The sequence below is a fragment of the Trichosurus vulpecula genome, chromosome 7 (assembly GCF_011100635.1).
Source record: "Trichosurus vulpecula isolate mTriVul1 chromosome 7, mTriVul1.pri, whole genome shotgun sequence".
Taxonomy (NCBI): Eukaryota; Metazoa; Chordata; class Mammalia; order Diprotodontia; family Phalangeridae; genus Trichosurus; species Trichosurus vulpecula.
In genome coordinates, this window is record NC_050579.1 from 30,399,310 (window position 1) to 30,416,661 (window position 17,352).

The 17,352-nt window shown below is 39.4% G+C and overlaps 1 protein-coding gene across 3 annotated transcripts in view; it reads left to right on the plus strand.

Moving 5' to 3' along the window:
- Window positions 1-17,352, plus strand: part of ALDH3A2 (aldehyde dehydrogenase 3 family member A2) — a 54,952-nt gene that overhangs the window by 12,277 nt on the left and 25,323 nt on the right. For all 3 annotated transcript variants that reach the window (XR_005010860.1, XM_036766611.1, XM_036766612.1), the window contains exon 6: window positions 13,913-14,030. Coding sequence is in view for 2 of the 3 variants with exons in the window: in XM_036766611.1 (XP_036622506.1) it covers window positions 13,913-14,030 (118 nt within the window). In the remaining variant the exon portion in view is untranslated. The remainder of the gene's footprint in view (window positions 1-13,912; window positions 14,031-17,352) is intronic.

Sequence of the window (17,352 nt, forward strand, 5' to 3'; positions counted from 1 at the left end):
TCTGTCTCTGGAGGTGGATGGACATTTTCATCATAAATGCTTCGGGAATTGTCTTGGATCATTGTATTGCTTAGAATAGCTAAGGTATTCACAGTTGATCCTCATACAGTATTGCTGTTACTGGGTACAGTGATCTGTTCTGCTCACTTCCCTTTACATCAGTTCATATAGGTTTTCCCATGTTTTTCATGTCTTCTAGTGCAGTAGTACTCCATCACAGTTATATGCTACAGCTTGTTCAGCCATTCCACTGTTGATGGGCACCCCCCCAATTTCCAGTTCATTGCCACCCAAAAGAGTGGCTGTAAATATTTTTGTATGTATAGGTCCTTTTACTTTTTCTTTGATCTCTTTGGGATACAGACCTAGTAGTAGTATTGTTGGGTCAAAAGATATGCATAGTCTTATAGCCCTTTGGGCATAGTTCCAAATTGCTTTCCAGAATGGTTGAATCGATTCACAGCTCTACCAAAAGTGCATTAGTATCCCAGTTTTCCCGCATCGCCTCCAACATCTGTCATTTTTTTCTTCTGTCATACTAGCTGATCTGATAGGTGTGAGGTAGTACCTCAGAGCTGTTTAATTTGCATTTCTCTGTTCAATAGTGATTTAGAGCATTTTTTTTTCATATGACTATAGATAGCTTTGATTTCTTCTTCTGAAAGCTGCCTGTTCATCTCCTTTGACCATTTATCAATTGGAGAATGATGACTTATACTCTTATAAATTTGACTCAGTTCTCTGTGTATTTAAAAAATAAAGCCTGTGTCAGAGACACATGCTGTAAAATGTTTTTCCCCACATTCCTGCTTTCCTTTTCATCTTGGCTGCATTGTTTTTGTTTCTTCAAAATCTTTTTAATTTAATGGAATCAAAATTATCCATTTTAATTCCCATGATCCTCTCTATCTTTTGTTTGGTCATAAATTCTTCCCTTATCCATAGATCTGACAGGTAAATTTTTCCATGTTCCCCTAATTTGCTTATGATATCACCCTTTATGTCTAACTCATATACCCATTTTGACCATACTTTGGTATGTGTGAGATGTTGGTTTGTACCTGGTTTCTGCCAAACTGCTTTCTAGTTTTCCCAGCAATTTTTATCAAAGAGTGAGTTCTTATCCCAAAAGTTTGGATCTTTGGTTTTATCAAACACTAGATTACTATGGTCATTTATGACTGGATGTTGTGTACCTAATCTATTCACTGACACAGCACTCCTATTTCTTGGTACTAGATTATTTTGATGATTACCAGTTTGTAATATAGTTTATGATCTGATACTCCTAAGCTACCCTGTTGTTCATTGATTGCCTTAATATACTTGACCTTTTGTTTTTCCAGATGAATTTTGTTATTTCTTCTAGCTCTACAAAATAATTTTTTTGGTATTTTGTTTGGTATGACACTAAATAAGTAAATTAATTCAGGTATTATTTTCATTTTTTATTTTGTTGACTTAGCATACTCATGAGCAATTGAAATTTCCCCAGTTGTTTAGATCTGACTTTATTTGTGTGAAAAGTGTTTTGTAATTGTGTTCATATAGTTCCTGGGTTTGTCTTGGCGTGTAGAACTGAAAGTATTTTATCTTGTCTGTAGTTATTTTAAATGGAATTTTTCTTTCTGTCTTACTGCTGGATTTTGTTGGTAATATATAGAAATGCTGATGACTTTTATGGGTAGGTATTTTATATCCTACAACTTTGCTAAAGTTATTGTTTCAGCTGGTTTTTTTAGTTAATTCTTTAGGTTTTTCTAAGTATACCATCATATCATCTGCAAAGAGTAGTAGTGATTTGCCTATGCTAATTCCTTTAATTTCTTTTTGTTGTCTGATTTCTATAGCTAGCATTTCTAGTACAATCTTGAATAATAGTGGTGATAATCCTTGCTTCAGCACTGATCTTATTGGGAAAGCTTCTAGCTTATCCCCATTACAGATAATGCTTGCTGATGATTTTAGATAGATACTACTTATTTTAAGGAAAGCTACATTTATTCCTACACTTACTAGTGTTTTTATTGGGGATGAGTGTTGTATTTTGTCAAGTGCTTTTTCTGCATTTGCTGAGATAATCATATGATTTTTGTTAGTTTTGTATTGATATGGCTAGTTATGCTGATAGTTTTCCTAATATTCAACCAGCCCTGCATTCCTGGCAAAAATCTCATGTGGTCACAGTGTATGGTCCTTGTGATACAGTGCTATCTCCTTGCAAGTATTCTAATTAAAATTTTTGCTTCAATATTCATTAGGGAAATGGGTCTATACTGTAATTTTCTTTCTCTGTTTTTACTCTTCCTGGCCTAGGTATCAGCACCCTATTTGTATCATAAAGAGGAATTTGGTAGGACTTCTTCTTTACCTTTTTTCCAAATAGTTTATATAGTATTGGAATTAATTGTTCTTTAACTGTTTAGTAGAGTTCCCTTGTGAATCCATTTGGTCTTTGGGATTCTTTCTTAGGAAGCTGATGTATGACTTGTTCAGTTTCTTTTTACTAAGCTAGGGTTATTTAAGTGTTCTATTTCCTCTTCTGTTAATCTGGGCATTTTATATTTTTGTAGATAATCATTTCAATTAGATTGTCACATTTATTGGCATATAATTGGGCAAAATAACTTCTAATAATTGCTTTAATTTCATCTTCGTTGGTGGCATTCACCTTTTTTCATTTTTGATATTGGTAATTTGGTTTTCTTTTTAAAAATCAAATTAACCAGTAGTTTATCTCTTTTATTGTTTTTTTCCTCTAAAATCAGCTTCTAGTTTTATTTATTAATTTAATTTTTTTTAAGCTTCATTTTTATTAATCTCTCCTTTGACCTTCACTATTTCCAATTTGGTATTTAATTGGGGATTTTTTTTCCTAGTTTTTTTTTTAATGCATGCCCTTGCCCAGGTTCTAAAATGTGGTACCTAGAACTGAACACAATACTTGATAGAGATGTGGTCTGATCCTGGCAGAGTACAACAGGGATGTTTCCTCCTGTGTTTTGGGTGTTATGCCTCTCATTATACCTTATACTCAAGTCTCAGTGCCATTTTAAGCCTTAATAACTTAAAACGGATGGTAGGTTTGTCAAATTTGGATACCACACAAAGTGAGGAAGGAGAGCAAACATGCTGGTGGGAAAAGTCCACGTACAAAGAGGTTTGGACAAGCTAGAATGATGAGCTAATTTAATCAGTTAATCATTAATCACCTAAAACAACACTAACACTTTTGGGACACCCTGTATAGTCTCAGATCACATTAACTGTGTGACCCACTATGTTCTTCTGCATTTCATATTGAATAGGCAGTCTGCTGGCCCCACTTCTCCTCCCACCAGATCTTTTTCAGGAGTAGAGGGCATGGATTGTCTTTTGTCTTTCTTTGTATCCTCAGAGCTTAGCATAGTACCTGACACATAGTAGGTGCATAATAAATGCTTGTTGATAGACTATCTCCCATATTGTTTTTGTGAAGTTGATTTTTGAACCTTAGTATAGTAGTATCTATTAATAAATTAGCCCATCATTCTAGTTTGTCCCCCCTTTTGGATGCTGTCTTTTTCCACTAGTATTTATTCTCCTTCCTAGCTTTAAATGATCTGCAAGTTTGATAAGCATGCTATCTGCTTAAAGTCATTAATCAAAATGTTAAATAGAACATAGGCAAGGACAGGTCCCTGAGGCACTCCTGGAGACTTCTTACCAAGTTGACATTAATCCATTGACTCTGCCTCCAGTCATTCCAGGAGATCTGAATCCACCTAACTCTACTACTATCTCACCCATGTCTCTGTCTTCCATAAGGAGCACAAGAGGACTTTATCGGATGCTTTTCTGGAATTTGGTTTTAGTCTACAGTGTTACTCAGATCTGCCTGTCCAATGACTGTCAAAAAATAGAAATCAGGTTTTATAGACTGACTGTCCCCCTCCTGACTCTTTGGACTTCACCACCATAACTCAGCTACCTTATGCTGGGAGATCCCTTCTATCCTGTAGCTCCCCATCTTCCCATTGGTGGGTTTCTTCTGGAACCTCCATTTTGAGGAAGTCATAGCCAACCATTCTGTCCCTGGCCTGATTCTCTTTGCCAGCATTGTCCTGGATGCATACCTTTTTATCCCTCATCCCTGTTGCATCTCAGTTTCCTTGTAAGTTTTATATCCTTCTCCCTCTCCCCCTCATTAAAATCTAATCTCCTTGAGGACAGGGACTGTTTTTCTGTTTCCTAGTACTTGTATTCCCTGTTCTCGGCACAGTGCCTGGTACACAATAAGCACTTAAATGTTTTTTTGACTAGTCTGACGTGACCTGTTCTTGATAAAACCAAGTCAGCTTTTGGTGATTGCTTTGCTTTTTAGATGTTCACAAACTATCAGTTTACTAACATGTATGATGATTTTGCCAAGAGTTGATGCCAAGTTCATTGACCTGTAGTCCCCAAACTCTGCTTTAGACAGATTTATAGAAAATTGAAACATTTGCCTTTTTCAAGCCATTTGGCACCTCTGGTTTCCCAAATCTTTCTGAGTTAACTGACAGTGACTCAGCCAGCAACACTTACCAGTGATTTGCTGTGAGATGTAGCTTAGACCTGACTGTAGCTTCTTACTCATTTGGGGTTTCAGCTCCCTTTTAACCTGTTAATTCCTTTTTGTCTTCCTCCAGAGGTTCCCAAATTTATTTGGCCTGCCAGCCTTTTTGGAGAAAAACAAATTACTCAGTGGCCCCTGGAGTTAGGTTAGGTTAACCCTATTTTTGTTCAGCGCCCCCCAATTGTATCCAGGGCTACTACTGCTCCCCTGGATCATTCCAGTGCCTCCCAGTGGGTGGCATGGCCCACTTTGGGAACCTAAGCCTTCACCACCTTGGCTCATTTGAGCTCTACTCGAGGGGCTATCACACTTTTGGATTTATTCTCATTATCTGCCTTCTCTTCATCTCTGCCCATCTCTTTAAAAAATGTAAACTGGTTGATGAGTTCCCTGTGGATCTGCCTTGGTCTCTAGACAGCACTCCCTTTCTTTTTCATTGGAATTGTTTCTATTTACATTTTCAACATGGCATTCATGAGACTTCTCATCTCTTTTGAAACCAACTTTGCCTAGAATTTTAGGCTATGAGGTCTTATGCCTTTTTTCTCTGAACCCCTTGACATTTGTTCTCTCCAGATTTAGGGTAGGTGTCAGACTATGCCTGGATTTCCTCTCTTCTATCACCAGTCTTAAATGGTTGGGAATATTGCCCTTTCACATAGCCAAACCACCCCACCCCCCATAGCTGCCACTTTTTCACTTATTAATGTCTCCTGACTGATCCTAGTCAGCTTAGGTCCAGAAGAGTACTTCCCCTCGTCACCTCCTCCATATTCCTTTTTATTGAACCATATCCCATCCTACTGTAATATCTGTCATGATTAATAAAAATTATTGATGATTGTTTAAACTCTCTTCCTCTCTATTCCCCACCCCCACCCCTGACACACACCCCGACCCACCTGCTGACAAAAAATATTCTTATCACATATCTGTTCAGAGTTACCTTTCCTTAAGATCCTAAAGACCTCCTGGGATTCCTGCTTGATAATTGTACGTTAGCTCCTACTATTCTGGGATATTGAGAATTTGCATCTGGTCTGATGTCCAAAGGAATTAAGTGATTAATCCTTGATGCTGATGGTTTGAGGTGGAGGCAGAGAAAGAACATCGGACAGTTCCATCTTGAGTCTTACTATGAGGCTTGGTCAGCAGTTGAACGGATTGGCTGGTGGAACATTTAGCCTGATCTAATCAGTTTCAGGAGTCCCACTTGTAAGTCACATCATATTTCCTGTGACAGTGAACAAAATAATAACAATGTCCTGTCAAATTCTATGTCCTCTTCTGATTTCTTTTTCTCTTATGTACTTTAGTGGGTTTTGTCACACTTGTTATCTTTCTATAGTCGTAGACAGTGTGCATCATTCCATTATAAGTCTTTACAAATTTCTGTATCTTCTTCATATTTGTCATTTCTTGTGGCATACAATAATATTCCATTATGCTGATAAACCACAATTCAGCCATGCCTGAGTTATTGTGCATGTCCTTATGTCTTTTAAGTGAATATTCAGAAGCCACAATTCCTAATTGAATAAATGTTCTTCTCCGGTGCACCCTCTTTCCTCTTAACTTTCCATTTAAATAGTCACTCTCTTCTCTGTTTGGTCTAGAATAGAGTCAGGTACTTTGAATAAGAAAAAAAGTGGGCCTTTACTGTGTAGTATTTGAATTATTGTCTTCCACTATTGTTCTGGATTTTTCTTTGGAAAATTTTCCTGCTTTAACCTATTTCCTGAGGGCATTTCATAAAGGTAGAAATGGGCCCCTTACTGATTATGTAAGGATGAAAATCCTCTTACAAGATGCTTACTTAGAGTGTAGATTCTTTTGTTTTCCTGTGTCCCTTTTTCCAGGCTAGTAATTGTGCCAACGACTAAAGTAGGTATTTGGGGCGTGGTTTGACTGTCTAATCTGAAATTGTGTTTTTGCTTCCTCCTCACCACAAAAAGCATCCCTTTGATTCACTTTTGTCTCTCCAAAGACTTCCAGAGGTGCATGACTGCACAGGTCAGTTTCTGTGGAAGATCGGATTAAATAGAAACAGACCACACCCCCAGGATAGCAGCCTCATCTGTGGGGCCCAGAGAGGGCATCGCTCTGGGACACTGGCCTTGCTGCACTTGAAAGAGCCTTGGAGAGAACAGGTTCACATCATTTCGGTGTAATCTTGCTGCCTTGTTGGCTAAAAAAGCTATTTTTGTTTGGCTTCATGTCATGCTTTGCCCACCTGTCACAGGAAAACTACAGCATGCTGTACTTTGTAGGGAGTGAAGGGAAGACCAAGGGAGAAGTAGAAGCTAGATTTCCAGGCCAAGGCTCAACAGGACAGCAAGTTTGCATGAAAAGAGTGAATAGAGAAGTTCATCTCCAAGGTTTTTAACAAAGGAAACCATTAGATTCTCCCCTACTGACAGAACTAGAAGCATGTGAACATCTGTGTATGATTTACGTATCCAAATATGAATTACCTGGCTCATAGTGAACCATTGGTTTGGACTATCCTCAGACTGGGTAGGATATCCAGTGGGCACATTAGGCCCCATGTAGGCAGCCTGTGAGTCACTTTGTGAACTTTCTTATGGTTATCTGGACTCTCTAAACCTTCTCTCTGATTCTGATTGTTCAATTAAAAATAGCACTTGCTAGCAAGAGGCAGGTTGGTGAAGAGCAGTGGTGTCAGCCTCAAAAAGAAATGGGGACCACTAAGCTGTACATAAGGTTCCTTGGAGGCCACAGATTAATTTAGAAAATGCCATTACAATCAGACTCAGCAGTGTTGGGGTCCACACGGGCTGTTTGAGACCTCTGGTATGGTGGGTAGAGAGCTGGCTTCTAAGCCAGGAAGACTTGGATTTAAATCTTGCCTCCCATACCCATTGGCTGTATGACCCTGAGACCCTGAGAAAGTCTCTTAACTTTTCAGTACCCTAAGCAACTACAGATCGCAGAGAATGCTCTACCTTCCATAGCCAAAAACCTGAATTTTTATTAGGAGAATTCATATGAAAAGGAATGGTATTGGCTTCCCAGTAGCTAGTTACTTGAGCCTTTATCTTGGTGCTATAACTTGATTCCAAATTCCCACCTGGACAAACTGTTTAACTTTGTGGATTTGGGGTTCTTTTTGTTTTCCTTTTTTAGGGGTAGGGGGAATGTAGTTTGGAGTCTAGACTTGAGATTTCATTATAAACTAATGAAAGTACACTTTCAATGAAAACATTGATGTAGACTGGCAATTCATCTGTAACATAGAAGCCTTAGAAAGTTGCCTGGGATACCAAGATGTTGAATGGTTTGCCCATGGTGACATAGATAGGTAGAACTTGAACCCAGGTCTTCTAGATTCCATGGTCACTTCTTTATCCATTTACTATGCTGCTTCCCTACCTCTTCTTCTCCATCTCCCCATCCCCATTCTCTCTTATTCTTTCTCTCTTTATTAATAGATCTTGTTTTTAGACAACAGACATTTCTCAACTAATACCACCCTACCAAATCTCAACAAAGTATATTTCCTGAAAAAGTTAAATGATTAATTTTAAATGGAAATAAATATATCATCCTTTCAGCTTCAGCAGTGTAGTTCTAATAGTGACTTGTAGTTCTGTGGTTCCCAGTGTTTTTTGTTCCTTAAACCCCTTTCAACAACAAAAAGTGGTGAACTCCCAGGGTAATTTAATATGCCACTCCTAAAATTCTTTACATTTATGTATTGCTTAAAGAACCATTAAAGAATTTTTAAATTGCACTTCTTGGACCATTGTCAAGAACCCCTCAAATGGGAACCACTGTTAGTTGATCAAAGTTGCCTTACCTCTCCATGTTTGCCTTCTTTGCAGTTTTGCAGTTACAGTGTGGGATTTCCTGTTGACCTTAGCAGCGATGGCTAGTCCCAGACACAGTGTGTCTTGGAGGCCTGATGTTACATCTATTTACCTTTTCAAGAGGGCCTGCGGACTGTGTCCACAGGAGGACTATAAGACTATAGACTATTCTATTAGAGATTTGATCATCCCTCTTAGTTAAGGGAAGCTAGAGATGCCTGGGGACAGGGCTGGGACTGGAGAGGAGGTTTAGTCCTAACCTTCTTGATATTGATATCCAGAAAATAACTGTCCTTCCTTAAAAAGTACCCTGGTACCATGGAGAAGGTAAAAGCCTTGGTGGACCTTTAGGATTTGGCACTCTGTGACTCTTCTTATGAAAGATTGTTTTGCTGCCCTTTTTGCAAGGCATCTGACACAGCTGCTGTATTCTGAGCACCCTGGCTGACTTTTACACAGCAAGGTATTTAACGCTCTTGTCTGCCTAGGAGTTATCTATTTGGTGCATTTTCTGTCCCATCTCAGCTCTCTTTGGGATGCAAGATACTTTGTTTGCTTTCATTGACTTTTCACTTTATCACCTTCTCTGCCTACTCATCTCTGTTGACATCATGATTATTATGTCAATTGACTCTTCCTTTATATGCTGCGAAGATGACTTGGCTGCTAAAAAAGCTAATGTTATTTTAGACACTGTTTTACTTAGCATGTTAAGGAAAAACACAGACTAGTATAAGAAAAAGAAGCCAGCTTTGGTTCAGGATAGTACTGTATTATGTAGCCCAGTGGTGTCAGATTCAAATAGGAACACATATTGACATAGAGAACCACAAATTAACGTTATCTCCATTGTAGTGTAATTTTAGTTCTTTTGTTAAATGTTTCCCAATTACATTTTAATCTGGTTCAGCCTGGAGTTTTGAGTTTGACTTCTCTGATGTAGACCACCTCCATTACTGAATTGGATCAGGAAGGAAAATAGGAAGCAGAGGAGAGGAATGAAACACCCAGTACCTTCTAATTTGTGCCTCTACAGCTTAGCTTCACTATTTGAAGTACAAAGTTTTGGAATATCAGGGTCTATGTTCAAATGAAAATGTAGAAAACTTACATGTTATGAACAGCTTACTTAAAAAATACCTGCCCATATGAATAGCTGGCTTGAGGTGATGGTGGCGGGGGGGGGGGGTCCCCCTTAGACATAGCTCCAAGTCACTGAAATCCCACTGACACTGCCCAGCAAACCCCTAAGGTCATGGTCATGTGAGAAGCATTTGCCAGTACACCAAAGACCAGCAGTCACTAATTCTGTAGTGTGTGAGGCACATTCCCTGAGCCATCAACAATCTTCTGTCTTGCCTTTTGCCAGGTGGCCAGGATGGCTGCTCAAATAGAATTGTGTTTGATGTGGGCTAGCCCTACATCTTCTGTCTTGCCTTTTGCCAGGTGGCCAGGATGGCTGCTCAAATAGAATTGTGTTTGATGTGGGCTAGCCCTAATGTGAGGCTGGTCCTTTTGATGTGGGAACCTAATCATCTCTGTTTCATTTTTTCCTTTTTTTTAGAGTGAGGCAGTCAGGGTTAAGTGATTTGCCCAGGGTTACACAGCTAGTAAGTGTCAAGTGTCTGAGACCTGATTTAAACTCAGGTCCTCCTTACTCCAGAGCCAGTGTCCTATCTACTGTGCCACCTAGCTGCCCCATCTCTTTGTTTCAAAAGGAAAATTTAGGCCAAGTTCAAAAAAAGGATTTGAAAACATAAGCTCCTTGTCATTTGGGGGTCCCCTGGATGCAGCAGACACATTATTTTCAAAAAATTTTAAATATATTTTTCCCAATTTCATGTATAAACAATTTTTAACATTCATTTTTAAAAATTTTGATTTCCAAATTCTCTCCTTGTTTCCCTTTTCCCCCCAACATGGTAAACAATTTGATGTAGGTTATATATGTGCAATCGTGCAAAACGTATTTCCCCATTAGTCAGGTTATGAAAGAAAACACAGACACTCCCCCCTCCAAAAAAACCCTGAAAAAAAATAAAGTGAAAAATAGTGTGCTTCGACCTGCATTCAGATGCCATCAGTTCTTTCTATTGATATGCATAGCATTTTTTCACATGAGTCCTTTGGAATTGTCTTGAATCATCTTATTGTTGAGAATAGCTAAGTTATTCACAGTTGATTATCATATAAGACTGCTGTTGCTATGTACAATGTTCTGGCTCTGCTCACTTTATTTTGTATCGGTTCATGTGAGTCCAGGTTTTTCTGAAGCCATCATGCTCATCATTTTTTACAATAGTATTCCATCATAATCATACACCATAACTCATTCAGCCATTCCCCAATTGATGGACTTCCCTTCAGTTTCCACAAAAAGTGCTGCTATAAATATTTTTGTTCATGTAAATCTTTTCCCCTTATTTTTGGATCTCTTTGGGATAGAGACCTAGCAGTGGTATTGCTGGGTCAAAGGGTATGCATAGTCTTATATCCCTTTGGGCATAGTTCCAAATTGTTCTCCATAATGGTTGAATCAGTTTGCAGCTCTTCCAGCAGTGCATTAGGGTCCCAGTTTTCCCACATCCCCTCCAACATTTTTCATTTTCTCTTCTGTCATACTAGCCAATCTGATAGGTGTGAGGTAGTATCTCAGAGGTGTTTTAATTTTTATTTCTCTAATCAATAGTGGTTTAGAGCATTTTTTCATATGAGTATTTGATAGTTTTGACTTCTTCTGAAACTGCCTGCTTATCTCCTTTGACCATTTATCAGTTGGGGAATGGTGACTTACAGTCTTGTAAATTTGACCCAGTTCTCTCTATATTTAAGAAATGAGGCCTTTCTCAGAGATACAGGCTGTAAAAAAATGTTTTCCCAGCTCTCTGATTTCTTTCTAATCTTGGCTGCATTGTTTTTATTTGTGCAAAACCTTTTAAAATTTAATCTAATCAAAATTATCCATTTATATTTCATAATGCTCTCTTGTTTGATCATGAATTCTTCCATATCCATAAATCTGATAGGTAAACTATCCCATGGTTTCCTAATTTGTCCATTATATCACACTTTATGTCTAAATCACATACCCATTTTGACCTTATCTTGGTATATGGTGTGACATGTTGGTCTATGCCTGGTTTCTGGCAAACTGCTTTCCTATTTTCCCAGCAGTTTTTGTCAAATAGTGAGTTCTTATCCCAAAAGCTTGGATCTTTGGGTTTATCAAACACTAGATTACTATAGTTATTTATAACTATGTATCCTATACCTAATGTATTCCACTGACCCACCACTGTAATTCTTAGTCAGAACCAGATAGTTTTGATGATTACTACTTTGTCATACAGTTTGTGATCTGATACTGCTAAGCCACCTTCTTTCATATTTTTTCCCATTAATTCATTTGATATTCTTGACCTTTTGTTCTTCTAAATGAATTTTGTTATTATTTCTTCTAGCTCTATAAAATAGTTTTTTGGTAGTTTGATTAGTTTGGCACTACATAAATTAATTTTGGTAGAATTATCAATTTTATTATATTGGCTTAGCCTACCTGTGAGTAATTGATATTTCTCTGGTTGTTTAGATCTGACTTTATTTATGTGAAAAGTGTTTGTAATTGTGTTCATATAGTTTCTGGGTTTGTCTTGGCAGGTAGACGCCCCAAGTCTTTTATGTTGCCTACAGTTATTTTAAATGAAATTTCTCTATCGCTTGCTGCTAGATTTTGTTGGCAATATATAGAAATGCTTAGGATTTATATGGACTTGTTTTATATCCTATGGCATTGCTAAAGTTATTAATTATTTCAACTAGATTTTTAATTGATTCTCTAGGATTCTCTATACCATCATATCATCTGCAAAGAGTGATAGTTTTGTTTCTTCATTGCCTATGCTAATTCCTTCAATTTCTTTTTCTTGTCTAATTGCTATAGCTAACATTTCTAGTGCAATATTAAATAATAGTGGTGATAATAATGGACATCCTTGCTTCGGCCCTGATCTTATTGGGAAAGCTTCTAGCTTAACCTCATTACAGATAGTGCTTACTGATGATTTTAGATAGATAAAACTTATTATTTTAAGGAAAACTTCATTTATTCCTATGCTCTCTAGTGTTTTTTAATAGGAACAGGTGTTGTATTTTGTGAAAAGCCTTTTCTACATCTGTTGAGCTAATTATATGATTTCTGTTGGTTTTGTTATTGATATGGTCCATTATTCTGATAGTTTCCCTAATATTGAACCAGCTCTGCATTCTTGGCATGATTCTCTTACATCACTCTCTTTTCCTTTCCCAATTTTTCTTATACCTTTCTTATTTTATTTTTAAAATTCTTTTTGAGCTTTTCCAAGAATTCTTTTTTGTTCCTGAGACCAATTGACATTTTTCTTTGTGGCTTTGCAGGTAGGTGTTTTAACATTGTTGTCCTCTTCTGAGTTTATGCTTTGATTTGCCCTGTCACCATGGTAACTTTCTGTGGTTAGGTTCTTTTTTTTTTTTCCTTTCTCATTTTTCTAGCCTATTTCTTGACTTAACTACATGTTAAAGTTCTACTCTTGGGGTAGAGGGGATAGTCTCCCAAGCTTCAGGTTTTTCATGCTCTGTTTTCAGAGTTAATTCTGGGGACCTATACGTTTTTAGTTCTTCCGAAGTGGTGTGCTATAAGGAGAAGTGTGGTCACTGCTCTCTTGGTCTGTGCTCTGGTCTGTGAGCAACCACAAGTACTCATTTCTGCCCTGGAGCTGTGACTAGGATTCCCACTTCCTTCTGACTGCATGCTCTAGTGTGCTAGTCTTTCTCCTCACCCTAAGTCTGCAACCCAGGTTTATGACCCAGATCTCCTGCACCCAGTGCCAGCAAAGTATTCTTTGTAATCTCCTTCTGACCACTTGTCCAGCCCCCTTATCATCTGTGGGCTGAGAGCTCCAGGGGTCTACTGCTGACTCATTTGGTCCCAAGGCCTGTGCTTATTTGCTGGGACAGGACTTGCTGCTGGCACCTAGTGAGGCCTGCACTTGACTGTGCTGCATTCTCACCTCAGTGAGACAGGTCTTTCCTGTCAACCTTCTTAAGTTGTCTTGGACTAGAACATTGTTTGACCCCATCCTTTTGTTGGTTCTGCCACTTCAGAATTTGTTTTGAGTCGTCATTTTAAAGTTGTTTGGAAGGTAATTTGGGAGAGCTCAGTCGAGTGCCTGCCTTATTCCACCATCTTTCACATAGACATTATCTAAAGCCAAATTGAAATGATGTGGAGATCATTGGCAGCTGTTTCCATTAACAGGGATAATTGAGAGTTGTCTAAACTCTGTGATAAGGCACAGAGTCTGGTTGTAAGGGAGAGATTATTTGTTCAGAACTATTTTATTTCTTCTTCCTTCTGGAAATTTATAAATGAATTCTTCGAATAACAACAAGAAACCAATAGAGGGTGATTTTAATATAGTTATCTCATCTTGCCTCTTGTTTTATTCAGACGTATCACCTGGGGAAAGTATATGAACTGTGGTCAGACCTGCATTGCTCCCGACTACGTTCTCTGTGAGCCGTCCCTCCAGAGTCAGATTGTGGAGAAGATAAAGGAAACTGTGAAGGTGAGTGAAGACTTAGTATCATCAGAGAATTTCTCACTTGGCTTTATTCAAATTGCCATTTGCATGAGATAAACATGTCACATAACTAGCCATAGCTTCGGTGTTAATGGTTATTCTGCGGATTCCAGCTACATCCTCAATGTTTATTGACCCATTTACTATTTTACCTGGTGTTGATCTTCCTCTTCTGCTGTCTGTTCTTTGATGTCTAAATCATTACTTCCCCTTCTGCCCTCTTTAAAATTCTGTTATTTCCACTTGGCTTATGTAACCAAAACCCATAGACTATAGCTTAGGACTACTACTCAGGGCCCACTGGTTTTTGTATATGGTGGGTCTATGCTATGATATACGACACATGTATGTATATGTTTGCATGTCTCTGTGTGTTGATAAGTATGACTGGCAGCAGCGCCTCTAACAAATCCTTGAATGACTTCTGTCATATCAGTCTGTTGGACACAATGGGGGGGTGTAGGGTGGGCAGGATGATGAGGAAGGGTTATCCTCATGTGCTTTCCTGTCTTGGTCTCAGTGATTACTCATCCAGTTTGAGCAATTCCAATGAAAGATTGTCAAATAGTGGTCATTGCCGTCTAGCTAAAAGAAACAAACTGGCAGTTTCACCATTCGTGGGGAAGAGTTGCTGAATTAAGTCATCAGTCCATTAATCTATTGTAATTCCCTTATTAGTAAAATTATTGGGCAGGTGATTGGTGAGTGCAAACTGTCAGACTGATTTACATGTGTGAGTCAGCGATTCCCACACCCTTTGGAATTGATCCCCTGTTGTCTGATAGTGGTCCCTCTCTAACAGTAACAAATCACAGTTAATGCAGTACTCCAAGGGTCGGTGGTTTTGCTGCTGTGGGCACTTCCTCCGCAGATGCAGAGTGCAGCCCTCTACACCTGAGCAGAAGGTCTTTGAGTTGCTGTAGCTGAAACAATCCTTGCTCATCAGGCAGCCTGGGGCTAAACTTTTCTGAACCTTTGACAGCTGACTTAGCCTCTCAACTTAGAGAGGCCTTCCTAGGGTGTGTGGGCCCACCCTGTTGGTGTACTGGATCCTTGTCTCCCAGGTGACACAGAGGTGTGGTTTTCACTTTGTTGTGTGTCATTTATTTGTTTAAGTGAATTAAAAACACTAGAGAATTTTGAGAAATTTGGTGACAACTCTTAAGATCATTTGAGAGACCCTGACATGTATTGAAACTGGGATGGAGAACCACAGATATAAACACAATCTATCTCAGACAGCATCATCAGTTGTGTGCAAAATACTGGACCTGGCACTCTGGAGAATTCATTTATTAATTATTCAGGAGATATTTAGAATTTGCCTTGCCACTGAAGAAAGCAAAGGATATTCTTTTGACAGGAAGCTCACCATGACAGGAAATGTTGCGAGGGGGTGCTGAGGAGACTGACCTAGCTAGAAAGGAGAGCTTGTGTTAGAAGGGGCTATATGAAGATGGAATTAGATGAAAAGTGATGCTGTCCTCCGAATCCCATCTGGACTTTATGTGATAGGTAACATAGGGAGCTTGTGGGTTCCTGATTTGGGAATGAAAGTGATATTTCAGGAAGAGGAATCTAATCTGGCAGCAGAGTACAAGACAGACCATAAACAGAAGCTGTTGGGAGGCTGTTGAGTAGTCTGAATTACTGAGGGCCTGGACTAGGTGGTTATGGAGCTGGAGAGGAGGGAGCAAATGACTTCACTGAACAAGTTTCATCTGCTTTGTGCCTTCAGGAATCGCTTCTATGTGAATCATTCCCAAATAGTGATTGTTAACCCCAGCATCTCCCCAGAGTTTCAATCTCATTACAACTTCCCGCTTTCTCTATCTGGGTGTCTCACCAACACCTCCAGCTCAGCACATCCAGAAAAACTCCCTTTCCAAAAATCTATCCTTCCCCCAAATTTCTCTATTTCTTTGATGGTACCACCATCTTCCCAGCTTGGCAGGGCTCCTAACCTCCAAGGCATCTTGGACTCTTCTCTCTCCCTCACCTCCCACCAGCCTGTATCAGTTGCCTTATTCAGTCAGTTCTGCCCCCTCAATATACCTTGCCTCTGGCTCCTCTATGTTCCTACTACCAGGACCCTACTTCTCTTCATGCTCAGACTACGGTAGTGGTTTCTTGTCTTCCTTCTCTACGACAAACTTCACATAGCTCTCCATATAATCTTCGTATTTTGTGCCCTACTCAAAAATCTCCAATGGCTTACCATTAGTTATTCAATAAAGCATAAATTCCTGATCCTGGTGGTTAAGACCCTCTAAAATGTGGCTCCAAGCTGCCTTTCCAACCTTAGTCTCATTCATTCCAGCTTTCACATTGTCTATATTTCAGTCAAACTGCATTGGTTTCAGGCCACCCCAACACTGCACCCCCCCGAACTTGTCTTGCCGTTCTCTTTCTGGGGGAGGGGAAGGCAAGGGGTGTCAACATTCCCTCCTGCTTGGAGTTGACTCTGGCATTTTTCTTCTCCATCTGTGGAAGTTTCCCCTTTCCTTCAAAACCCAACTCAAGGGCTAACTCCTCCACTGAGCCTCCCCCATACCCATACCCCTGCTGTTTCCCTGTAACTAAGCATTCTTTCCATCAGGTTTCTTATAACACTTGGCCTTGACCTCGCCTTTGTACTTCTCACCATTTCCCTTGCAGCAGAGTTCTTGGCATATGTATCTTCCTTCCCCCTCAAGAACACTCTCCTTCTTGTATTATCCCATTTTGCTCCTCTTCATGTAGTCTACATTCTGAGCAAAATTAACTCCTGTCTGTCCTTTCCTGTCTCTTTCTCAAGTGCGGGGAACTTGAGGAGAGAGATTTGTTCTTGTGATTCCATTAGTTTTGCTTTGCCAACTTGATTCCATGTTTCCATTTCCAGTGCTGGGAGTGGGGGAGTCGGGGGGAGGTGTGGGGTGGATAGGAGTATTACACCCTGAGAAGCTTCAAGCTCTTTCCAGGATTATTGCGTAACTCACAGAAATGAGAGGTTGTGGAAGTTGGGGTCTGCAGGGCATGTGAAGACTTAGGTCATCATTTCATGGCAGGCTTGGGGCATGTATATCTCTAATGTTGTAGTTCCCCTATGCTTATAAGCAGGGAGGGTTCCTTGGGAACCTCTATTTTTCCATGCTTGGGGGTCCATGAGTTCTCACAAAATTGGAGACCCTCGACTTCTGTCTTCATGGAGAGGTCTAAAAGCAGAAGGTACAAAGTGGTTGCAGCTCTTTAGCGTCAGTGATATTAATGGACTTTGATCAGTGGGGTGTCCTAGCTGTGTGATGTAAACAGCGAGGGTAGGGGCGGG